Source organism: Oncorhynchus mykiss, chromosome 17, assembly GCF_057628025.1.
Source record: "Oncorhynchus mykiss isolate SJ-2025 chromosome 17, ASM5762802v1, whole genome shotgun sequence".
Lineage (NCBI taxonomy): Eukaryota > Metazoa > Chordata > Actinopteri > Salmoniformes > Salmonidae > Oncorhynchus > Oncorhynchus mykiss.
The window spans coordinates 22,156,240-22,181,939 of NC_143038.1; the positions used below are offsets into that span (position 1 = coordinate 22,156,240).

At 42.0% G+C, this 25,700-nt stretch overlaps 1 protein-coding gene and 1 long non-coding RNA gene across 2 annotated transcripts; one reads left to right on the plus strand and one right to left on the minus strand.

Annotated features, from left to right (window-relative positions):
• Positions 1-383: 383 nt before the first annotated feature.
• Positions 384-22,087, minus strand: ccndbp1 (cyclin D1 binding protein 1). Its single transcript, XM_021568442.3, has 11 exons — positions 21,029-22,087; positions 20,639-20,698; positions 20,411-20,490; positions 19,889-19,970; positions 18,572-18,668; positions 15,167-15,240; positions 12,769-12,845; positions 12,071-12,324; positions 3,365-3,425; positions 2,996-3,042; positions 384-1,061 (listed from the first exon to the last, which is right to left on the minus strand). The coding sequence occupies exons 1-11, from the start codon at positions 21,114-21,116 to the stop codon at positions 953-955; spliced, it is 1,029 nt and encodes a 342-aa protein (XP_021424117.3). The 5' UTR covers positions 21,117-22,087; the 3' UTR covers positions 384-952.
• Positions 21,862-24,178, plus strand: LOC149975865 (uncharacterized). The gene is made up of 2 exons (XR_016487816.1): positions 21,862-22,157; positions 22,772-24,178. It is a non-coding gene; the product is annotated as an uncharacterized LOC149975865 (long non-coding RNA).
• The last annotated feature ends 1,522 nt before the right edge of the window (positions 24,179-25,700 follow it).

Genomic DNA, 25,700 nt, shown 5'->3' on the forward strand with positions numbered 1-25,700 from the left:
ATACCATTTATGTAGTCTGCCCATGAGAGATTATTGAGCTCTTGGCTAAACTTGAAAGGACATGCATTCATCCATGGATTGGTCATGTGGTTAAAGCTTTGAGTTCTCTCATCTGTGATATTTTACACACAACCTTGTGTGTTTGTAGTTTAGAAGTCTAGAAATGTTTTGGAGGTATAATTTGTACATGTCTCAGATTTTCTCTGCTAAAACCAGGGCATCAGGTACGTGTGCAGGTGCCCTTCACTCCAAAGAAGCTAGTGGCCAATTCACAGATATTAAGGCAAGCTGCAATGTGACCGGTGTCTACAGGCAGAGACCGTAAAGCCCTCGTGAAGAATAACGAAAACCACTTCTGAAAAAGAAATGTAATCCTGCTCATGTTTGAGTGCAAGGCGAGTTACTTTTATTTTGTATTTACAAAAGTGCCGGTCATTGTCATTTAATAAAATCATATTTTATAGCATGGTCTTCATTGTTGAACAATATTCAGCAAAAATTCTAATTTCCAAAAGTGGGCAGCAGAAGTACACAGAAATCGCTTTCCCTCAATGTATAATACTGTAGTTTGACTGTGTACAAATTCTATGCAAACGGCATCTTGTTATTGTTCTTTGCAAAGTCAAGCCTGTTGATTAAAGATCTCCAAACAGACTTATGCCACTGCAAAACATCCATCTAGATGAGTGGTAAAGCCAAAATTAATCTATAAATATTTATACACACATGAAGCAAGATTTTTACATTTTGCAAATATGTCTGCTGTCTTAATGATGTATAGAGTGTGTACACAAGGGGGAAGTAAACACACTTGCGTAACATTCAACAAAGTCCATTGAGCTCAGGGTCAGAGAGGATGGCCCCAGTCCTCTTCACACATCTTCCCTTTCTCCATAAACGTATACACACACCTTTGTCTCCATTCACCTCACGCACACCCTCCACTCATCATCTAGCTGGAGCCTTGAATCAGACCTTTGATCTTCTGTAGGTTGTGATCCAGGGCCCCGTTCAGAAACTGCACCCAGTTCAGGTCTGCTTCTAAACACACGTGACTCACCCTGAGGGAGGAGGACAAGAAGGCTGTGTCAAAGTAGAGTACACTAAAAAGCAATACTTTTCTTCCTTCCCTCATTCATCCACTTATCAAATCCTCTCAGACTGGTCCCCTTGATGAAAAACTAATAATATTGAGACAAAGAGTTTAAGTGAGATGTGATTTAAAGAGCAACTTAAGTCATTATTTCTCTCATGAAAGTGTGATGGCTGGCTTCCTCCCTACAACTATGATGCATCAGAAACTAGTGGTTCTCGGTAGACTGTAGCTCATCCGCTACCATTGTACAGTCGTGGCCAAAAGTTTTGAAAATGACACATTAATTTTCAAAGTCTGCTGCCTCAGTTTGTATGATGGGATTTTGCGAATACTCTAGAATGTTATGAAGAGTGATCAGATGAATTGCAAAGTCCCTCTTTGCCTTGCAAATGAACGAAATCCCCAAAAACATTTCCACTGCATTTCAGCACTGCCACAAAAGGTTACAGCTGACATGTCAGTGATTCTTTCATTAACACAGGTGTGAGTTGATGAAGACAAGGCTGAAGATCACTCCGTCATGCTGAGTGAGTTCGAATAACAGACTGGAAGTTTCAAAAGGAGGGTGGTGCTTGGAATCAATGTTCTTCCTCTGTCAACCATGGTTACCTACAAGGAAACACGTGCAGTCATCATTGCTTTGCACAAAAAGGGCTTCACAGGCAAGGATATTGCTGCAAGTAAGATTGCATCTAAATCAACCATTTATCAGATCATCAAGAACTTCAAATTGTTGTGAAGGCGGCTTCAGGGCACCCAAGTTCAGCAAGCGCCAGGACCGTCTCCTAAAGTTGATTCAGCTGCGGGATCGGGGCACCACCAGTACAGAGCTTGCTCAGGAATGGCAGCAGGCAGGTGTGAGTGTATCTGCATGCACAGTGAGGCGAAGACTTTTGGAGGATGGCCTGGTGTCAAGAAGGAAGCCACTTCTCTCCAGGAAAAACATCAAGGACAGACTGATATTCTGCAAAAGGTACAAGGATTGGACTGCTGAGGACTAGGGTAAAGTCATTTTCTCTGATGAATCCCCTTTCCGATTGTTTGGGGCATCCGAAAAAAAGCTTGTCCGGAGAAGACAAGGTGAGCGCTACCATCAGTCCTGTGTCATGCCAACAGTAAAGAGACCATTCATGTGTGGGGTTGCGTCTCAGCCAAAGGAGTGGGTTCACTCACAATTTCACCTAAGACACAGCCATGAATAAAGAATGGTACCAACACATCCTCCGAGAGCAACTTCTCCCAACCATCCAGGAACACTTTGAAGACGAACAATGCTTTTTCCAGCATGATGGAGCACCTTCCCATAAGGCAAATGTGATAACTAACTGGCTCGGGGAACAAAACATTGATATTTTGGGTCCATGGCAGGAAACTCCCCACACCTTAATTTCATTGAGAACTTGTGGTCAATCCTCAAGAGGTGGGTGGACAAACAAAAACCCACAAATTCTGAAACTCCAAGCATTGATTTTGCAAGAACGGGCTGCCATCAGTCAGAATGTGGCCCAGAAGTTAATTGACAGCATGCCAGGGCGGATTGCAGAGGTCTTGAAAATGAAGGGTCATCACTGCAAATATTGATTCTTTGCATCAACTTCATGTAATTGTCAATAAAAGCCTTTGACACTAATGAAATGCTTGTAATTATACTTCAGTATTCCATAGTAACATCTGACAAAAATATCTAAAAACACAAGCAGCAAACTTTGTGGAAATTAATATTTGTGTCATTCTCAAAACTTTTGGCCACGACTGTCATTAGAAGCCAGTTCTATCAGGTCTTTTCTTAAGAATAATTTATAGATAAGCCTTGCCAAGTGGATGTTTCAGTAGCCAACAGGTAAAAACATAACACTGTCTACGTGGCTCACACAGACAAACAGGCCCTTCTATACACACCTGATGATATCCAACACTTTCTTTAGCACCAAGGTCAGTTTACATGCCTGGAACGAAGACAGAGAGCGTTTGGAAGAAACATAAAAGTAAATGTTGCTTTAACAATACAAGCCATCCCAAACATACTTAAACAGAAAATAAATTAAGTGTATGTATACAACATGCCAAGTTGTCTGTCTCCTCCGCTATTGTGTTTCAACTACTTCAACAAAGCCTTTCAATAAGGAAATCCTAATAGCATTAACAAAGTAAAACATTTAAATAATGGTATTATTCATTTGGATCCACCACTTCCAATTAAACGTCATGACTGAGGTACAATCACTTAATTATATACACTGTCTGGCACAAATGATCCAAGCGCCTTACGTTTTGATCCACTCCTGAGTAATCCATGGGTGGGTAGAGACTGAGTACCAGGTCATCAACACTGGAAGCACACAGAGAGAGTCAGAGGTCAACCCCATAAACAAGCGTTGGTTCCTGAGTTAAGCGTATTTCAAAGATTACTAGATCGATCATATACTGTGACCTTGTCCCCAAGGTCAGTGTCTGGTGTGGGCATTATATACACTTTGGCTAATGATGCACAAGCATGAGAACAAACTATTCTCAGTCATTACATGAGCATATCTGGTATTCAGTGTAGTTGTATCAACCTGCTTCCTAATTGTGCACCAATTGGCTACCAATGTGCACTCTTTATTTAAAAATGACTTTTGCTGCTTCATGTACTTGATGGCAAGGGGCTTTGGAGGTACTAGGAACCAACAATTTATTAAACTTCTGCAGAGTAATGCCAAAACCCGGTTTCCTTGAATGTTGGTGTGTCTATGGTTGCAAAATTCCAGAAATTCACTCCAAATTCCCAGAAATCCTGCTCATTGGACTCCAGATTACTTGCTCCTGATTCTGGCAATATTCCAACCGGCATTTCTGGAAAACAGTGGAATTTTGGGAAAGTTACCACCGCTCCTGCACTTTTAATTTCTCCTTTATATAGATCTGTCAATAGCCCACGGATCTAATCTCTTGAGTCTTGAGTCTGATTGTAGTGGGACACTAGCTACACCACTGCATTCAGAAGAAACTACTCCTTTGATTTGGTAGACATATTTTATGCCACAAACAGCTTGTCTGTACTTGTTTTGGAGTATAAGTATATGGAGTAGCCAGCCAAATCGAAAAAAATAGCCAGCCAGGGAGTTCCGGGCTGGGGGGGGTGTAATTGGATTCCATCTGAAATAAACAGCAAAATTATTGAATACTTGAATTACTTTACCTCCCAGATTGGTCAAATTTGTTGTGTTATTGAGTAGAAAGACATGACAATTATTGAACATTTATTAATTGAGTGTTGTTTCAGATATTGTCTAGGCCAGGGGTCTCGAACCCTGTTCCAGGAGGGCTATCCTCCTGTAGGTTTTCGCTCCAACCCCAGTTGTAACTAACCTGGTTCAGTTTATCAACCAGCTAATTATTAGAATCAGGTGTGCGAGATTAGGGTTGGAGTGAAAACCTACAGGACCGTAGGTCTCCAGGAACAGGGTTGGAGAGCCCTAGTTTAGGCACAAAGTTGGTAAGGTTTCAGACCTGTCAAATCTCTGGTTGAGACTTTGAGGGAAGACGGTAGATAATTAATCTAGTCAGAAAAACTAGTCTACTGTTTCGATTTAGTTTGTGGCAAAAATGTAAGAAAACATTTGTTTTCTGTCAAGTAAACATGGATTCCCTGTTGAGAAACATAGAATTGCAGAACATTTGTGTTAAAAATGCAACCCCCCCCGCCAGATTGTAGAAAAGTGGGTGTGGACAAATCCAGGCGCCCATGAACTACAATTATGATTGAAGAATGAAGCAGGTGTTAAACATGGGCTTTGCTGCACAGAAAGCAGCAGTTAACTGCATTGTTGACACTAATCAAAATCAGTAGGCCTATATCATAATAAACTCGGCAAATTGAGTTTTTTTTCCAGAAAAAACTTAACATAACTTAACATGTGTAAATATTTGTATGAACATAAGATTCAACAAGAGACAAACTGAACAAGTTCCAGACATGTGACAGAAATGTGTCCCTGAACAAAGGGAGGGGGGGGGGGGGGGCACTTTGAGATATCAGATGATGTAAAAAGGGCTTTATAAAAAAATAAATAGATTTGATGTGGCCACAAGCTGTGTTAAGTACTGCAGTGCATCTCCTCCTCGTGGACTGCACTAGATTTGCCAGTTCTTGCTGTGAGATGTTACCCCACTCTTCCACCAAGGCACCTGCACGTTCCCAGACATTTCTGGTGGTATGGCCTTAGCACTCACCCTCCGATCCAACAGGTCCCAGACGTGCTCAATGGGATTGAGATCCGGGCTGCGTGAACATTGTCATTGCAGGCAATCTCAACGCAGTGCGTTACAGGGAAGACATCCTCCTCCCTCATGTGGTGCCCTCCCTGCAGGCTCATCCTGAGATGACCCTCCAGCATGTTCTGTGCGTGACTTCCTGCAAGACAGGAATGTCAGTGTTCTGCCATGGCCAGTGAAGAGCCCGGATCTCAATCCCATTGAACACGTCCAGCAACGGTGGGTTTGTGCCCATAGGCGAAGTTGTTGCCGATGATGTCTGGTGAGGACCTGCCTTACAACAGGCCTACAAGCCCTCAGTTCAGCCTCTCTCAGACAGTCTGAGCACCAGTGGAGGGATTGTGCATCCCTGGTGTAACTCGGGCAGTTGTTGTCATCCTGTACCTGTCCCGCAGGTGTGATGTTCGGATGTACCGATCCTGTGCAGGTGTTGTTACACGTGGTCTGCCACTGCGAGGATGATCGGCTATCCGTCCTGCCTCCCCTGTAGCGCTGTCTAGGCGTCTCAGTACGGACATTGTAATTTATTGCCCTGGCCACATCTGCAGTCCTCATGCCTCCTTGCAGCATGCCTAAGGCACGGTCACGCAGATGAGCAGGGACCCTGGGCATCTTTCTTTGTGTTTTTCAAAGTCAGTACAAAGGACTCCTTAGTGTCCTAAGTTTTCATAACTGTGACCTTAATTGCCTACCGTCTGTAAGCGTCTTAACGACCGTTCCACAGGTGCATGTTCATTAACTTCTTGGTGACAGGGGGCAGTATTTTCACATCCGGATGAAATACATGCCCAAATTCAACTGCCTGCTACTCATCCCCAGAAGATAAGATATGCATATTATTAGTAGTTTTGAATACAAAACTCTGAAGTTTCTAAAACTGTTTGAATCATGTCTGTGAGTATAACAGAACTTATTTAGCAGGCGAAACACCGAGGACAAACCATTCAGATTTTACATTTTTCTTTTGAGGTCACTCTTTTCAATGGGTTTTCATTGGGAATCCAGATTTTTAAGGGACCTTCTTGCAGGTCCTACCGCTTCCATTGGATGTCAGTCTTTGGAAATTGGTTGAGGTTTTTCCTTTGTTTAATGAAGAAGTCTTTATTTAAGTCGGCTGTTCAGAACGAGGGTAACTTGAAGTGTACTGTTAGAGGCGCGTGACCAGAAAGCTAGCTACAGTTTGTTTTCCTCCCGTATTGAACACAGATCACCCAGTCTTCAATTTTATTGATTATTTACGTTAAAAAAAAGTTGTAAAGTTGTATTACAAAAGTAGTTTGAAATGTTTTGGCAAAGTTTACAGGTAACTTTTGAGATATTTTGTAGTCACGTTGCGCAAGTTGAAACCGGTGTTTTTCTGGATCAAACGTGCCAAATAAATGGACATTTTGGATATATACCAACGGAATTAATTGAACAAAAGGACCATTGTGATGTTTATGGGACATATTGGCGTGCCAACAAAAGAAGCTCGTCAAAGTTAAGGCATGAATTATATTTTTATTTCAGCGTTTTGTGTCGTGCCTGCAGGGTTGAAATATGCTTATTTTTGTTTACTGGTGTGCTATCCTCAGATAATAGCATCTTTTGCTTTCGCCGAAAAGCCTTATTGAAATCTGACATGTTGGCTGGATTCACAACAAATGTAGCTTTAATTTGCTATCTTGCATGTGTGATTTAATGAAAGTTTGATATTTACGGTCATTTATTTGAATTTGGTGCTCTGCATTTTCCCTGGCTTTTGGCCAGGTGAGATGCGTCCCACATATCCCAGAGAGGTTAACTGTTTATGGTTCATTGAACAAGTATGGGAAACAAGGTTTAAACCCTTTACAATGAAGATATTTGGATATTTACAAATTCTTTGAAAGACAGGGTCCTGAAAAAGGTATGTTTCTTTTTTTTGCTGAGTTTGTAATAATACCATACAAGTAGCTTTTAAAACTTTCAATCTGCTTTATTTTACCATATTTTGGACCAGAATGAGGCTCTCTCCACTACCTATTGTTCCTGCAGTGATGATTCGTCATCGAATGTTTTCATAATTTATCTGCAGATAATCTCCAAAATCGCTTGCAACATGCAACAATATCAGTTCATTGCAAAGTTGATCAGGCTGTTGATTGTGGCCTTTGGAATGTTGTCCCACTCCTCTCCAATGGCTGTGCAAAGTTGCTGGATATTCGCGGGAACTGGAACACGCTTTTGTACACGATCCAGAGCATCCCAAACAACTGGGTTGTGTCCATAGAAAAATAACAAAAATTCTGGCAACGGAACCGATAGAAAGCTGGTTTGGGTAGCAACCCTAGATTTGTGTCTGGACTAATATGTATATATGTATATATATCTATCTTGTGGAATGATGAAATAGTATGAATAAATTCATCAAAACACTAATGAAAATATGCCAATCATTATTTGAATATGTTGGTAACCCATTGTATACTGCTCAAAAAAATAAAGGGAACACTAAAATAACACATCCTAGATCTGAATGAATGAAATATTCTTATTAAATACTTTTTTCTTTACATAGTTGAATGTGCTGACACCAAAATCACAAAAATTATCAATGGAAATCAAATTTATCAACCCATGGAGGTCTGTATTTGGAGTCACACTCAAAATTAAAGTGGAAAACCACACTACAGGCTGATCCAACTTTGATGTAATGTCCTTGAAACAAGTCAAAATGAGGCTCAGTAGTGTGTGGCCTCCACGTACCTGGATTAAAGCATCCGCCAACTCCTGGACAGTCTGTGGTGGATGGAGCGAGACATGATGGCCCAGATGTGCTCAATTGGATTCAGGTCTGGGGAACAGGCGGGCCAGTCCATACCATCAATGCCTTCCTCTTGCAGGAACTGCTGACACACTCCAGCCACATGAGGTCTAGCATTGTCTTGCATTAGGAGGAACCCAGGGCCAACCGCACCAGCATATGGTCTCACAAGGGGTCTGAGGATCTCATCTTGGTACCTAATGGCAGTCAGGCTACCTCTGGCGAGCACATTGAGGGCTGTGCGGCCCCCCAAAGAAATGCCACCCCACACCATGACTGACCCACCGCCAAACCGGTCATGCTGGAGGACGTTGCAGGCAGCAGGACGTTCTCCACGGCGTCTTCAGACTCTGTCACATGTGCTCAGTGTGAACCTGCTTTCATCTGTGAAGAGCACAGGGCGCCAGTGGCGAATTTGCCAATCTTGGTGTTCTCTGGCAAATGCCAAACGTCCTGCACGGTGTTGGGCTGTAAGCACAACCCCCACCTGTGGACGTCGGGCCCTCATACCACCCTCATGGAGTCTGTTTCTGACCGTTTGAGCAGACACATGCACATTTGTGGCCTGCTGGAGGTCATTTTGCAGGGCTCTGGCAGTGCTCCTCCTGCTCCTCCTTGCACAAAGGCGGAGGTAGCGGTCCTGCTGCTGGGTTGTTGCCTTCCTACGGCCTCCTCCACGTCTCCTGATGTACTGGCCTGTCTCCTGGTAGCGCCTCCATGCTATGGACACTATGCTGACAGACACATCAAACCTTCTTGCCACAGCTCACATTGATGTGCCATCCTGGATGAGCTGCACTACCGGAGCCACTTGTGTGGGTTGTAGACTCCGTCTCATGCTACCACTAGAGTGAAAGCACCAGCATTCAAAAGTGACCAAAACATCAGCCAGGAAGCATAGGAACTGAGAAGTGGTCTGTGGTCACCACCTGCAGAACCACTCCTTTATTGGGGGTGTCTTGCTAATTGCCTATAATTTCCACCTGTTGTCTATTCCATTTGCACAACAGCATGTGAACTTTATTGTCAATCAGTGTTGCTTCCTAAGTGGACAGTTTGATTTCACAGAAGTGTGATTGACTTGGAGTTACATTGTGTTGTTTATGTGTCCCCTTTATTTTTTTGAGCAGTGTATAAAAGTGATAATGCCCTCAAATGCGGTGTTGAGGATATATTGGCACGGGACTTTACCGGTAGGTGTGTGCCTGCATAAGTGTGTCCCCCGGTTTAATATGTGTGGGAGATTATGCATTTGCCTTATTTCTTTGATATTAATAGACAACTATATACACTTAATAAATAGTATGACCTTTCTATTCTGTTGAGTTGTGTGTTCCTGTAAAGGGATGGGTTCCACTTTAGCTTTCCGCAGTTAGCCTGGGCTATGGTCAAGGAAATGGGTTTTTGCCAGAGATACAGTTGAAGTCGGAAGTTTACATACACCTTAGCCAAATACATTTAAACTTTCAATTCCTGACATTTAATCCTAGTAAAAATTCTGTTTTAGGTCAGTTAGGATCACCACTTTATTTTAAGAATGTGAAATGTCAGAATAATAGTACAGAATGATTTATTTGTTTCATCACATTCCCAGTGGGTCAGAAGTTTACATACACTCAATTAGTATTTGTTAGCATTGCCATTCAATTGTTTAACTTGGGTCAAACGTTTTGGAAAGCCAAGCTTCCACAAGCTTCCCACAATAAGCTGGGTGAATTTAGGCCCATTCCTCCTGACAAAGCTGGTGTAACTGAGTCAAGTTTGTAGGCCTCCTTACTCACACATGCTTATTCAGTTCTGCCCACATATTTTCTATGGGATTAAGGTCCGGGCTTTGTGATGGCAACACCTCAACTCTGTTGTCCTTAAGCCATATTGCCACATATTTGGAAGTATGCTTGGTGTCATTGTCCATTTGGAAGACCCATTTGGAACCAAGCTTTAACTTCCTGACTGATGTCTTGAGATGTTGCTTCAATATATCCACATAATTATTCTTCCTCATGAAGCCATCTATTTCGTGAAGTGCACCAGTCCCTCCTGCAGCAAAGCACCCCCACAACATAATGCTGCCACACCCGTGCTTCACAGTTGGGATGGTGTTCTTCAGCTTGCAAGCCTCCCCCTTTTTCCTCCAAACATAATGATGGTTATTATAGCCAAACAGTTATACTTTTGTTTCATCAGACCAGAGAACATTTCTCCAAAAAGTAAGATTTTTGTCCACATGTGCAGTTGCAAACCGTAGTCTGGTTTATTTATGGCGGTTTTGGAGCAGTGGCTTCTTCCTTGCTGAGCAGCCTTTCAGGTGATGTTGATATAGGATTCATTTTACTGGATATAGATACTTTTGTACCTGTTTCCTCCAGCATCTTCACAAGGTCCTTTGGTGTTGTTCTGGGATTGATTTGCACTTTTCGCACCAAAGTATGTTCAATCTCTAGGAGACAGAACTTTCTGAAAGGTATGACGGCTGCATGGACCCATGGTGTTTATACTTGCGTACTATTGTTTGTACAGAGGAACATGGTACCTTCAGGCATTTGGAATTTTTTTCTGAGGTCTTGGCTGATTTCTTTTGGTTTTCCCATGATGTCAGCAAAGAGGCACTGAGTTTGAAGGTAGGCCTTGAAATATATCCTTAGGTCCACCTCCAATTGACTCAAATTATGTCAATTAGCCTATCAGATGCTTCTAAAGCCATGACATCATTTTCTGGAAGTTTCCAAGTTGTTTAATTAAAGGCGCAGTCAACTTAGTGTATGTAAACTTCTGACTCACTGGAATTGTGATAGTGAATAAGTGAAACAATCTGTCTGTAAACAATTGTTAGGAAAATTACTTGTGTCATGCACAAAGTAGATGTCCTAAACGACTTGCCAAAACTATAGTTTGTTAACAAGAAATTTGTGGAGTGGTTGAAAAAATATTTTTAATGACTCCAATCTAAGTGTGTGTAAACTTCTGACTTCAACTGTAGCTTGAGTTGACAATAACTGATAGAAACCTACAGACTGCATTCCATAGACAAGATGTGGTGTGTGACCTGAGATAGCCTGGAAGAGTTTAGAACAACGCCTCATTGTCTCATCATCCTGGCATCTGGGAAACTAAGCCAGGGTGGGTGGTAAAACAACATCCGGTGTAAATAATCAGGAGATGAACCACGGTGGCTTATGAGAGTACTGGAACCAGCGCTGACTAAGCACTTTTAAGTTCTACATAATGTCTATCATTATCAGTTATGCACTCGGCAACACACACTTCGGAGTGTGGGGTCGACGGTTTCATTATTGCAATAATTAATCGATATTGAATAAAGTTGATTGTTTGAAGAAATGACAGTCTCACTTGATTAGAATATTCCACAACATACAGGCGACATACAAACATAAAACTCTGTGGTGAGTGTAATTCAACCATTCTCTAATGGATGATTAATATGATGAGGGTGAATCAACTAGGCTAGGGGTAGAGTTTCCATGAAACGTTTTCATATTATAATCTACAGTACTTCTGACTAGTGCATTAGACTAGAATTGTTGTCAAAGTGAAATATTCTATAAAGTACTTTTCAGCAAGTGTTTTTATGGCATGTCAACGCATACTAGGTGTGGTAAAGTTACAAGCTAGAAATTGCACTGTACACTATTTTGTCCTGTCACACCAAAATGGAATAACTTGTTCTCAGACTAGCTTTTACTAGCATTCTAGCTGAGTGAAACACCCTTAGTAACAAACCAAAGTAGTAAAGAGCTGTTTTGATGACACCTTCAAGGTCATCTGCCAAACACCAAAATCAACCCTCTAACCTAGCTCTACACCCTAATAAGCACTTATGTAGACTAAACTGCCTTAACTTCTCTTTCCCTTTAAATGCATAGGTGAGGAAAGGGCTAGGAGTGGATTTGGAATTGACCATCCTCTTTTACCTGGGGCTGATCTCCTTGCTGATATCGGCCAGGTCGTCCAGCTGCGCCACAGTCTCTGGCATGCTTACGTTGCCATTGGCCTTGACGGCAGACAACAGCTTCCTCAGGCAGGCAGCAGATGCTTTCATCAGGCCCTGGCAAGGCGCCATGAGCTGGCGGTCCTCCTCGGACCAGTATGTGTCCTGGTTGCCCCGCGAGTCCTGGTCCTCGTCATCCAACACATCACTGAATGGGTCCTGGCTCTCAGCCTGTGCCTAGTGGGAGGGAGAGGGGATTTGAGTATATAAACTAGGGCTATGTCACAATTATTGTTCCTTCCTCCGAAAGCGTGCACTTGTTCACTTCCTTTCACTGATTTAAAAGGAAATTACTGGTACAAGACATATGGTCTCCCTTCAGCATCCACAAATCCAATACTTTGTAATGAACGAGTGTACACTTCAGGATAATTAAATAATATATATTATTGGGACACACCCAAGCGAACAAGTATAGGATACAAAAGGGACATGTGGAGACAGACATGGCAACATAAGGTGACATTACATTTTCAGCTCAATGAAAATGCTAATGTATTCATGGAAAATGTGTACAGCCATTTTTATTAAGTTAGCTACAACTATAAAAGGGTTATTTTCGTGAAGAAAATGTGGTGAGAAGTGAAATGAAGCCATCATTGGTGAAAGAGTAAAGGGCACCTGTTCCATCTCCTCTATGGCATCCTTTACCACCCCGATATAGGAGGCCAAGACCCCCAGCACTGCTGCCCGGTTATCTGCATGGACAAACACGACAGGCACATGCTCTTATGGCCCTATGGTTTTCGTAACAATCAGATTGTAGAAAGGGCTGTATAAAAACACCAGCAGTTGCATGCCTAACCATGTATATTTATGGCTCTGGGCCAGACATTATATACACTAGATTTTTTTTACAGGAATATACTGTATTAACATGAGAATGTACACAGTTGGGGATTGCTTTGGAATAGTTCTTCCTTGTACATAAAACACTTGATTACGTGGGTGCCAATCAAAATGTATCATCCTTTTCTTACACAGCTTATCTTTGTCAGAAAAATATGTTCTAGACTAGAGCCAAGTATTATGAAATGTTTGTTTTTCGCCAGACATAATAGGACCCGTTTCCCCAAAAAAGCACCTGGATGATCTTGGAAGAATGTTCCATGGACAGAGGAGTCAAATATATAACTTTTTGGACAAAATGGGTCCCATTATGCCTGCAGAAAACCAAACACTACATTCCTCAGTAAGAACCTTACACCAACGGTCAAGCACTGTGGTGGTAGTGTGATGCTTTGAGGATGCTTTGCTGCCTCAGGACCTGGGCAACTTGCCTTGATAGAAGGAACCGTGAATTTTGCTCTGAATCAGATAATTCTAAGGGAGAATGTCAGGCCATCCGTATGGGAGCTGAAGCGCAGCAAAACAATGATCCCAAACACACAATCAAGTCCACATGAAAATGTCTAAAAAGCAACAAATTTGAAGTTTTGGAATGGCCCAGTCAAAGTCCAGACCTAATCTCAATTGAGATGTGCAGGACTTGAAACGAGAAGTTCATGCTTGAAAACCCACAAATGTCGCCGTGTTAAAGCAGTTCTACATGGAAGACTGGGCCAAAATTCCTCCACAGCAACGCGAGACTGACCCACAACTACAGAAAGCATTTGGTTGGAGTCATTGCAGCTAAAGGTGGCACAACCAGTTAAGAGTAAGGGGGGAAATTACTTTTTCACACTGGGGCATTGGGTGTTAGATAACTTGGTTTATGAAATAAGTAAGTAATTGTTATTTGTTCACTCAGGTTCCATTGATCTAATATTAGGTTTTGGTTGAAGACCTGATAACATTCAGAATCAAAAAGAGAAAATTAGAAAGGGGGCAAATACTTTTTCACAGCACTGTATACTTAAATGCCTCATGAGCTTTGATCAACCCAAAATATCAGCTTGTTTGACTCCAATGTTTGTTTACAATGTAAATGTAAACAAACGTCTAAAACAGTACTTAAAACAGTCCTTCCTTCCATAGCTCTGTCTATGAATTTGAGAAGTGTTACATTTCTCCAGGCCCATCCCCTTTTAACTAAAACAGAAGCAGGGTGGCCACTTTGTTATTGCTACAATTAAGGATTCTTGCTTTAAAAGAGCCCTGTACTACAAATGTAAGTTGAGGAGTTAGCGAGACAACTTTAGTCAACTTTGAGTTCTATTTAGGATAACCGGTACCATGAAATTGGCTCATCTTTTATACAGGTACATTTCTATGGCAACAAATCATTCAGATCTAACCTGCTCCGGGGTAGGCTAACTTAGGGCTAACTACATTTAACCTGAATGAAGTGTCAAGAGGCACAAGTTGAGGACCAATGAAATCAGATTCCCTCCCTCTTACAAAGATTGCGTCATTATCCACTTGATTTGCGGAAGAGTGATTAAATATTTATTAAATCAAATGCGTTTGTGTGTGTTAAAAATAGTCATGTTAAAATACCTATCACATTACACCTTTAGTAATGATAAATGCATTGGAAACTTCACACAGTAAAACTTTAGAGGGGAAGAAAGCTGCTTGTACATTGATAAAGACACCAAAGTAATAAAATAAAGACGGCACTTCTAAAAGTCAATTTCACACGATAGCCTGCTGAATTTGCAAAACTTCTTAATTGATGTTTCAACATCGTCCTACTGAAGAGTTCGGCGTTCGACTAGCAAGTGTGGCATGCACACGCAGTTACAAGTCTGCTAGAGTTAGCAGCAGGCAGATGAGCAATTTCCACTGTTGTAGTACGTATGAAGCCTGAGCTGGAATGGAAGGTAACTGAAACTGACTAGCTTTAGAAAACCCTGAATAGATCTAGCTTGCTTCGTAGTATACTTTTCTGGACATGGAGGCTCAGGGCTGCGTTCAGCAGGGCAAACCGTTGTGGAACATTCAGATCGAAATAGACACGTCTTGTTCACACAATCTGACAGGTACAGTAAGCAATCATGCCAGCTCTATTCATGTCATTTTTATCTGCAACGTTCAGTACATGCTGAACTAGATGGATTCTGTAAAGTTTACTCACCTCTTGGTAAGTGTGCAAACTGGTCACACGCTGACCACACCCCACCTGTAGATTGGAGCTGTTCCTGTGATAAACTAAATACAAAAGCTTTAGTAAGTATTGTAGGTCCTTCAATAAAACTGTATAATTCTCCTGTCTGACACACTAGCTAGGATTCCATCCAATTGGCGACAGATTTTCATGCAAAAATCTGCATTAAAACAATACGCACATTTTTCACCAGAGATGTTTCTATGAAATTGACTTGTGCGGATAAAAGGCTGTGTGTGATGACGTAATGCACATTAAAAATAACTTTTCGGTTAAATTCTCATGTCCCGAATAAAAAAATACAAGTTAAGATGGTTTTCAATCGCATTTTCAACTATACGAATGGTTTTGTTACAAAAACTGTTGCGTTATATAGCAAATGTGCCCACTCCCGTATTTGCACATGCGCTCTGGTCAACAGCCCGCAGATACAGTGGAGGTAGGCTAGCCTAAATGATGACGCTATTAAGAGCGATTATTTTTGTCAAATGGCAGCCAAGCATCAATCGTCATGTCACCAGAACAGAACACTTTCCAATATTTATTGGAAAAGGGCATCAAGCTGATCACATGCACTTTTACCAAACTGTGAAGTTCATAACTTATTTTATCTGTTGCCTAATAAACCACATGCTTTCCCAAGTAGTAGTGGGAGAACCACAACATATCATTGTGTGATTTGCGCATAAAAAGCTGTTTCCAATCGCCATTTCACGCATAATTAATTTTACTGACACAAAAAGATTCCACCATGTTGAACAAACACATTTTGTTTCGGCATTTATGAAATTGTACTGACATTTCCTTTTTCCATCACCTACGCGTTGACTTTCCCACGTGTCAGGTAATTAATCTGCATTGAACTGTTTGGATCGAAACCTGCTAGTTGACATGCTAAAAAAGCAAAGTTCACCCAAGTGATTCCCAAACATTTTTATAGAAAAGCCAACGATAAAGGCTTACGTAATTTTTTATTTTATTGTGTTGCATTGTTGGTGGTAGCCACACCTGATTCAGAAGTCCTGCGCACCGCACCGGGTAGGCAAAGTGTTCCCATTGTGGACGATTTCATTTTTCTGAAAAGACAAACTTCGCCAACCCAGCATACTGGGAGATCTGTGGCTAGGTGTACATACTGCGCTGGCCAATCGGATAGCTAAAATCACTGTGCCTACAAGCTTCCACGACCTGGCCAGAGCAAAGTTTGATACCAGCCTAAGAGAATATCAAACTTTTAAAACCATGACCAGAGACTGTCAAATAATACCGCAAAGAGTTTGTTTTTATGAGTTCATGTTTAAGTTTTTAATCAACACTATTACAAAGCACACTTCTCCCACCTCCCACTTCAGCTGCAATGAATGAGTAGCCAAGTATATCGATATCCCTGCGTTTTTATTCATTATTAGCAGCTCGTCATGTCCTTTTTAGTATTGAGGAATATTTAACTTTCTCTGGTCATAGTAACAACATGAATTTGTGCATGAGGCAGATGCAGAGCGACTCAAGGTTTTCCATCAGGTGGAAGACTGTGTCCCCTCTCTGGTCAGTCCCACCGGATGAAAGGAAGGAGAGAGCAGGGACCATGAGCAGCCTCTGCTGCTCTATCCCTCCTTCCGCGGATACTAATGCCTTGTTCAAAACAAATGGGAACTCAGAAATCTCCGAATTCAGTGCATTCAACAGAACTGGAAACTCAAAAACGGTCATCCAACTAGGCATTCCAAGTCGGAAAATCTGGGCTCTTTCTAGAGCAGTTGTCTTCAAAGCATGACCATCAGTCCATTAAAATAAAAAAGCGAATTATTTCAATTTATGTTCAGCTGTACCTTGTAATTGCTACACCAACTGATCTATTTTGCATCAAAGCTCAAGTTCTGAAATAATATGGTCTGAGAAGAACAATATTGGCAGGTCAGACATATAGCCAAAATGCTATAACAATATTAGGCCTACTGCACAAACCTCATTCCTACAGAACTGTTTTTACTAGGGTAATGGTTTTTTTAAAAGATGAGTATAAGATCTCGGCTTGCTTTTTGACTGTGAAAGTGATATTGGGGCCTCCCGGGTGGCGCAGTGGTTAAGGGTGCTGTACTGCAGCGCCAGCTGTGCCATCAGAGTCCCTGGGTTCGCGCCCAGGCTCTGTCGTAACCGGCCGCGACCGGGAGGTCCGTGGGACGACGCACAATTGGCCTAGCGTCACCCGGGTTAGGGAGGGCTTGGTCGGTAGGGGTGTCCTTGTCTCATCGCGCACCAGCGACTCCTGTGGCGGGCTGGGCGCAGTGTGCGCTAGCCAGGTGCACGGTGTTTCCTCCGGCGCATTGGTGCGGCTGGCTTCCGGGTTGGATGTGCGCTGTGTTAAGAAGCAGTGTGGCTTGGTTGGGTTGTGTATCGGAGGACGCATGACTTTCAACCTTCGTCTCTCCCGAGCCCGTACCGGAGTTGTAGCGATGAGACAAGATAGTAGCTACTACAACAATTGGATACCACGAAATTGGGGAGAAAAAGGGGTAAAAAAAATAAATAATAATAATAATAATTTTTTTTAAAGTGATCTTGACTCATTTCTAAGTGACTATATTACCCCTTTTTCTCCCCAATTTCGTGGTATCCAATTGTTGTAGTAGCTACTATCTTGTCTCATCGCTACAACTCCGGTACGGGCTCAGGAGAGACGAAGGTTGAAAGTCATGCGTCCTCCGATACACAACCCAACCAAGCCACACTGCTTCTTAATATTTTATCCTCGCGTCTGTCTCCCAGGCCTTCGATTCCCACAATGCATTGCGGGCATGAAAACTGTCACTGGGTGCATATTACCTACAGCGATTACACATGCCTTAGTAACAAAATTATTGTTTGTGCAACTAAGCTTGAAGCAGCCTCCTCAACTTCAAAACTGGTCCACCAGCTTTACCCAAATGCTGTCAAAGCGAGCAAAGTTGGCTGCAAAGACTACAAGTTTTGAAGGCAATTGCCAAAGAAGAAACATTTTGCTTGACAGAGCTTCAAGTAAGATTTCTTAAATAAGTTGTCAATGACATTTTCTGAGAATATTAACAGTGGGTTGAATGAATACATGTGAGAAAAACAATTGGGAACCTTTTCCTTTAATAAGACTCTGCATCAATTCTACTAAGGACACCCTGAAAAATAGTTATTTTATTGTTTATGTTTTGTATCTGACTAAATATCTCCATAAAATTACTCTGTTCAATTCCAAACTCCTGCACTCCAAATGTAGGCAATAACAAATCCTACACAGTAAATAGCCATGTAAAAAAAGGTTTAGTTTAAATTCTAACTAATAACTAGCCTCAACATTGTAATGCATATCAATGTAGATTGTTTCAAGGCTGTGGGCAGTGTTACCTCTGTAGTGGGGAACTGACGATGACATCCACCAGTTGCACAATGCCATCTAGCACCTCAGCTGTGGCATCTCTCACCAGTCTCCTCAATGTGATACCTACACAAGGAGTAGGAGAGAATTTTAAGACAACTAGCTTCCGTAGAGTACAACTAAAAAACCAATAGGGTGCATCTGTTTGTTTTTTGGGGGGCGGCATATTCAGGGATTAAAGCAACAACAAAACATGACTGATAGTTAAGTCGATCTGAGATTGATTTTCTGAGGCCAGGTTAACCACACCTTTCATGTAAAAAAAGTAATGACCATCATGCTTGTAGAGAAAGAGGGTAATTTTGTACATGTATTAAACTGCGAGTTTGACCAATTCCAGTCCCCTTACATAGGATCCTCTCCGGGATCATGTTTATGTACAAGGACTGAGAATACTTTTTACACCTAAATTAATTCAAATTAAATGTTTCTGATGCCATCTAAAATAGAATTTGCACCTCCGGAAATGATCCCAATAACATATTGGTAAAAATGATATAATTTTTATATATTGGACCATGTGCCTATTATCATATACATCATTAGCAATAAGCACTATAATCTATAGCCCAACTGATGCTGCATAGTGGCTATAAATACATAGGCTGAAGAATGGGGTTTGTCCTTCTGCATTTACCTATTGGACACAACATACTGATTATTATTATTTACTCTAAGAATTTTTTGGGGACTTCTATTTTAAAGCATTTCATTGCCCTTGTTAGACACCATTGTCCCTTTATTAAGAGTGAGCCTCGAGAGGAATATTAATCTTGCATAGAACACACAAGCCGACTAGGTAAAAAGTTCTAACTATTCTAATATGGGGTTGTCTGATTTTGTTTTAATAACATGGCAAAAATAGTACCACTGGAAAATTACACCCCGAGTGATAAAGTGTGGGCTTTGAACCACTGAGTTGAGGGCTGCGGCAGTGCATATTATAGACTATTTAATTTCCTTCATCTGAATATCTGAGTGTCAGCAACAATCATGCATGTCAGTTCAATGCACAAAGCATATCAGAGAAAATAAAATATTGTAGAATACATTTGGGGATTTATTTCATAGGACAGACCTGATTCTGTAATCTTCAGTCCCCCCCACCACCTCCCCAGAGAATTGTATTGTGGATCTACACTGACCTCAAAGAGAACTCTTACCACCGCATATTATGTTGACTTCAAGCAATCGAGTATTTCCTTATTGATCAGGGTAATAATTCCAACAAGGCATGCATATATCAGTCCTACATGCAGACACTTTCTGCATTTTCTGTAGCTTACCATGGCTTTTGGGCAACCAGTAATACACAGTGGATAGTGCCAAAACGCTCTTCTGGATGGATTCAGCAAACTTCTCACCATCCTGATGAGGAGGAAGAAGAAGTGGAAACATTTACTAATGACAAAATGTTTACTAGCATTATGGTTATAACTCAATTAAAATTGAACTTCAAGCCCATGTTTTAGAGACGACGGGGAATGCAGCAGCAAAGTGTAAGAAGGGTTGAGGGGGATTGGTTAAGGTTTCAGACTTTCAGTTTTGGGATTTGTTTGACGTGTTTTAATCTACAGTTTGAGGCATGTACCACCACGATTGGGAGACTGACTGTCGTGGTCTTCCATGCCTGACTGCAGTGCCTGTCAGCAATCCCCCTGTCGCTGGTGGCAGCTTCCCAGTAGTTTGTGTCAATATTTTGGGCCAATAATTATGGATGAGGGATGATGACAACTATTGTACCCTTGAGTAACTGTCACCGAGGAGAACCATATTACTTAGCTAAACATTTGTAAATTCAGTTTTACCTCTTGTGTTGGCAAGGGAGGCTTAGAGAAGGCAAGGCTGAGTTTAGTGGCTTCCTGTGAGGCTGCTTTCACTGCTTGCACTGAGGATTGGAGGGTTAGCGTTATTCACAGCTTTTTTTTATTTTTTTATCACCGAAGCCTTAGAAAGATAACCAAAGGCAATATGAAAGGAAATGTCAGTGCAATTGAGTCACATCTTGATGTGTGTTAAAGAAAGCAAAACTCAACTCAGCGTATCCCAGAAGTTTGACAGGTTGAACACCCCATTGGACTCGTTGGACTCCCCATCTGAAGACAAACAACGTTACAACAATTTCTGAATATGCTAATTAGCTAGCTACTTATATAATTGATTATAGCTTTAGCAAACGTGAGCTAGCTAGGAAGACTTAAGAAGCTAAAACATCCTATCTTTAATTTAGCTCCCTCAGAAGGCACGCCATGTTTGCTATCTGCATCAAAACGGTGTTGTTAACGTTAGCGAAGCTAGCCTCCTAGCTAACGTTACCACCATGTTGCTAGCTAACAACAGCTATCACATGGCTCCAGATTGAAGCAAGCTATCTAAATGGTAAACATATCAATACAAAAAGCTGGAAACACCATTCACATAGCTACCCTTTACTCGGTCTCGAACACACTGGACCGAGTTTAGGAGATTCCGTAAAGGTACCGACACGTCCGCACAAGAATTATCAGCACTCATGGCACCATGTACACACGCACAACTTCATGCTATTCTGGAACTATTATTTAGAACATTTTTGTAATGGCAGTCGGAAGAAAACAAGTGACACACCATCATAGCTCGGTTTCTGACTCCACCTTGGGGCAGTCTCATGTTACTGCAATCAGATTAGTTTATTTCACTAACAGTAAACCAACAAATTAATTCAGATATGCCTAATTTCTCTGAAGTTCTGTCAATTAAAAAAACAAATGGTGGTGCTTCAATAAACATGTTGATGAACCAGATAACAATAAACGTAATTCAAATGAACAGTTGTGTCAAATATGTTTATAATTTATCCAAGATAGACCACGGCCTTGTCGTTTCAAATCGGAGCAAATAAATCATAGTGGGCAGAGCCTATTACTCGCTAACGAGATCCTATTGCCGCGTTCTAGCATATATTTGCATATTTCGGTTAGTACCTCATACTTGAGTAAAAGTAAAGATACCTTAATAGAACATGACTCAAGTAAAAGTCACCCAGTAAAATACTACTTTAGTAAAAGTCTTGAAAGTATCTGGTGTTAAATATACGTAAGTATCAAAAGTAAACATAATTGCTCAAATATACTTAAAAGAAAAATCCACCCAAAGCCACTCTTCCCTGTCCACATATTAGTGGTACATAACATTTTTGTGAACAAATGTTTAATTTTGTCGTAAGGTTGGTAGCAACACGTGGAAATCTGTTGCAGCTCAAATCGACTACAAAGTCCACAATGCAATGCTTTCTAGGGTATGGCTGGCTAGCTAGCTAGCAAACGTAGCTACACACAACAATACAAAAGTCAATAACAGCAGTCAGCTAGTTAGCTGTAAAATCACCTAAACAAGCTGCGCTATCAATTTAGGAGTTTACAATATCCCAATGTTCGACCTGCAGTACAGATCATTGTGCCTCAGAGTGGAGTCTGGCATTCGTACCGCACCATGCAATGCACTCTGGACTGAAGAGGCAGACAAATAGGAGAAATGTGTTTGACCCTCTGTTATTAAAAAGAAAACATTCTCGAGGTAGGAATCAATGGCTCCTTCGAGAGAAGACAACCTATTGCAATTGTATTGCAAGTATTGAAAATGTATGATAGAAGTTTTCACGATCTCTAAAACTCGTATTCCTATATTTTATTTGAAAAAAATATTAATACAAAATGAAATGGGGAACAAAAGTATATAAAGAATATACAAAGGACAGTTGGGCTAGGGTACAATATCACATTACATAAGGACGTTAAGGGACATACACACATTTGTCATTCTAACAGTATTTAATTGTCTTAAAATATCGTTCAATTTATTTTTGTACGGTAATACAATGTGGTGTTTTGTTTGAAAATGTACATTTGTGAATATGAAATTTGGCCAAAAGAATAATGAAATGAATTACGTAACATTGTTCTACTTATTTCTATCAAAAGTAAATCATCCAAGCAGCACATCTCTCTATAATAGTGTAAAATCTTCATAAATGTGTTCAATTATAAATCTACTTACACTAATAAAATGCCAAAAACGATGCAACCGTGTTGTTTCTGGGTGGTCATTACAAAAGGTTAAAAAAAAGTGTTATGTTATGTGCCACACTGTCACGTTCTGACCTTAGTTCTGTTATTATATCTTTGTTTTAGTATGGACGAAAACCCTTACAGAAACACCCACCAACCAAGGACCAAGCAGCGTGGTAACGGGCAGCAGCAGCAGCAGGACTCCTGGTCATGGGAGGAGATACTTGACGGCAAGGGACCCTGGGCACAGGCTGGGGAATATGAGGAGGCAGCGCGACAGGCACGAGAGGCAGACGGGGAGTGGGGCTGAGTCAGGTTGGAGACCTGATCCCACTCCTCGTGCTTATCGGAAGAAGCGCAGTACTGGTCAGGCACCGTATTATGCGGTCAAACGCACTGTGTCGCCAGTACGCGCTCATAGCCTGGTGGGCTATAGGCCAGCCTCCCCGCAAGTGCCATGCGAGAGTAGGAATCTAGCCAGGGCGTGTTGTGCCAGCCCAGCGTGTTTGGTCTCCAGTACGCCGTTTCGGTCCAGGATATCCTGCACTGCGTGCTGTGTCTCCAAGGCTCTGGGAGGGTGCAGTGCGTTCTATGCCTGCGCTCCTCCCGTGCCGGGCGAATGTGGGTATTGAGCCGAAGGGAGAGGTGCGAGTGGTATGCACCAGAGCTCCAGTGCTTACCCACAGCCTGGTTCAACCTGTGCCTGCACTCAGGAGGGTCCGGGCTAAAGTGGGCATTCAGCCTGGAGGAGCGGTGCCAAGGCTGCGCACCAGAGCTCCAGTGCTCCCCCACAGCCCGGTCCATCCGGTGCCTCCTCCATGCACCAGGCCTCCTGTAGGTCTCCACAGCCTGGTGGGCCCTGTGGCAGCCCCATGCACCAGGCTGTCTCTCTGTCTCCTCCCTACAGGTGGTCCCGCCTGTCCAGCGCTGCCAGAGTCTCCCGCCTGTCCGGCGCTGCCGGAGTCTGCCGCCTGTCCGGCGCTGCCGGAATCTCCCGTCCATTCGGGTCCCGTGGCTTGGGTCCCCAGTCCGAGGACGGCGGCGAGGGTCGCCGCTCTAAAGAGGCCACGGAGGCGGGCTAAGAGGCGGACAAGGACTATGGTGAAGTGGGGTCCACGTCCCGCGCCAGAGCCGCCACCGCGGTCAGACACCCACCCAGACCCTCCCCTATAGGTTCAGGTTTTGCGGCCGGAGTCCGCACCTTTGGGGGGGGGGGGGGGGGTACTGTCACATATCTTTTTTTTAGTATGGTCAGGGCGTGAGTTGGGTGGGCAGTCTATGTTTGTTTTTCTATGTTGGTTTTTGAGTTCGGCCTAGTATGGTTCTCAATCAGAGGCAGCTGTCAATTGTTGTCCCTGATTGAGAATCATACTTAGGTAGCCTGGGTTTCACTTTTGGGTTGTGGGTGTTTGTTTTCCGTGTGAGTGTTTGGTCCACACGGTACTGTTTTCAGTTTTGTATATTCACGTCATCATTTGTTGTTTTGTTCGAGTGTTCTATTGTCTTTATTAAAAAAACATTATGGATACTTACCACGCTGCGCATTGGTCCTCCGATCCTTCATACTACTCCTCTTCGTCAGATAGATCCATTCCAATAAGGTATAGATCCTGTTGAAACAAGGCTCGTATAGCTCTATTGTTGTTGAATGGACTAAAAGAAAAACAAATGTTTCCTACTGATGAGTCAACGGGGTTAATTGTAGGTATGTTCTGAGGGTCAGGTCTTGACACACATGGCATCTAAAAACAATTGCAAAATCTTTAGGTGTTACAGGGATCTTGTAAAGTGGTAAGAATTCCTTATAATTAAGTAAAAGACCCTCTGTATTTAAAAGTTGGCTAACCAAATAGGATATTATTTCGGAACCAACATTCTAAAAACAAAGTATTTTTATACAACTGTCCCGATTATTCCATATATGTATTTGTGTGGAGAAAAATTATGCTTATAAATTAAGGACCATGACAAGAGAACCTGCCAATGAAAAGTAGAGAGTTTCACTGGAACTTTGTCTGTCACACCCTGATCTGTTTCACCTGTCCTTGTGCTTGTCTCCACCCCCATCCAGGTGTCACCCATCTTCCCCACTTATCCCCTGGGTATTTATACCTGTGTTTTCTGTCTGTCTGTGCCAGTTTGTCTTGTTTGCCAAGTCAACCAGCAGTTTTCTCTCAGCGCCTGGTTTTCCCCAGTCTCTCTTTTTCTCGTCCTCCTGGTTTTGACCCCTTTTTTAAAGGGGTGGGTCAGCTTTAATATTGCGGTAAGACTGTTGCTTCCATTAGTCTGCATTTCCAATCCCACATATATATTTTTTGGGGAGTGTGTATTCATGTATTACACATACTTTTTTAGTGTATACCTTTATCATTCCCCTCAAACCCTACCACCCCTCCCCCAATTGGCGTAAACAATAACACTTATCAAATCAAATCAAATCAAATTTTATTTGTCACATACACATGGTTAGCAGATGTTAATGCGAGTGTAGCGAAATGCTTGTGCTTCTAGTTCCGACAATGCAGTAATAACAAGTAATCTAACTAACAATTCCAAAACTACTGTCTTGTACACAGTGTAAGGGGATAAAGAATATGTACATAAGGATATATGAATGAGTGATGGTACAGAGCAGCATAGGCAAGATACAGTAGATGGTATCGAGTACAGTATGTACAAATGAGATGAGTATGTAAACAAAGTGGCATAGTTTAAAGTGGCTAGTGATACATGTATTACATAAGGATACAGTCGATGATATAGAGTACAGTATATACGTATGCATATGAGATGAATAATGTAGGGTAAGTAACATTATATAAGGTAGCATTGTTTAAAGTGGCTAGTGATATATTTACATCATTTCCCATCAATTCCCATTATTAAAGTGGCTGGAGTTGAGTCAGTGTCAGTGTGTTGGCAGCAGCCACTCAGTGTTAGTGGTGGCTGTTTAACAGTCTGATGGCCTTGAGATAGAAGCTGTTTTTCAGTCTCTCGGTCCCAGCTTTGATGCACCTGTACTGACCTCGCCTTCTGGATGATAGCGGGGTGA

Bases quoted from the DNA above. Each gene is read 5' to 3' on its own strand.
- ccndbp1 (XM_021568442.3), bottom strand. From the start codon at position 21,116: ATGAGTGCTGATAATTCTTGTGCGGACGTGTCGGTACCTTTACGGAAT. The intron at 15,241-18,571 runs GTAACACTGCCC...TTTTGTATTTAG, and splicing joins GTCAGTTCCCCACTACAGAG to TTTATCACAGGAACAGCTCC. The intron at 1,062-2,995 runs GTGTGTATAGAA...CTCCTCCCTCAG, and splicing joins AAAGTGTTGGATATCATCAG to GGTGAGTCACGTGTGTTTAG.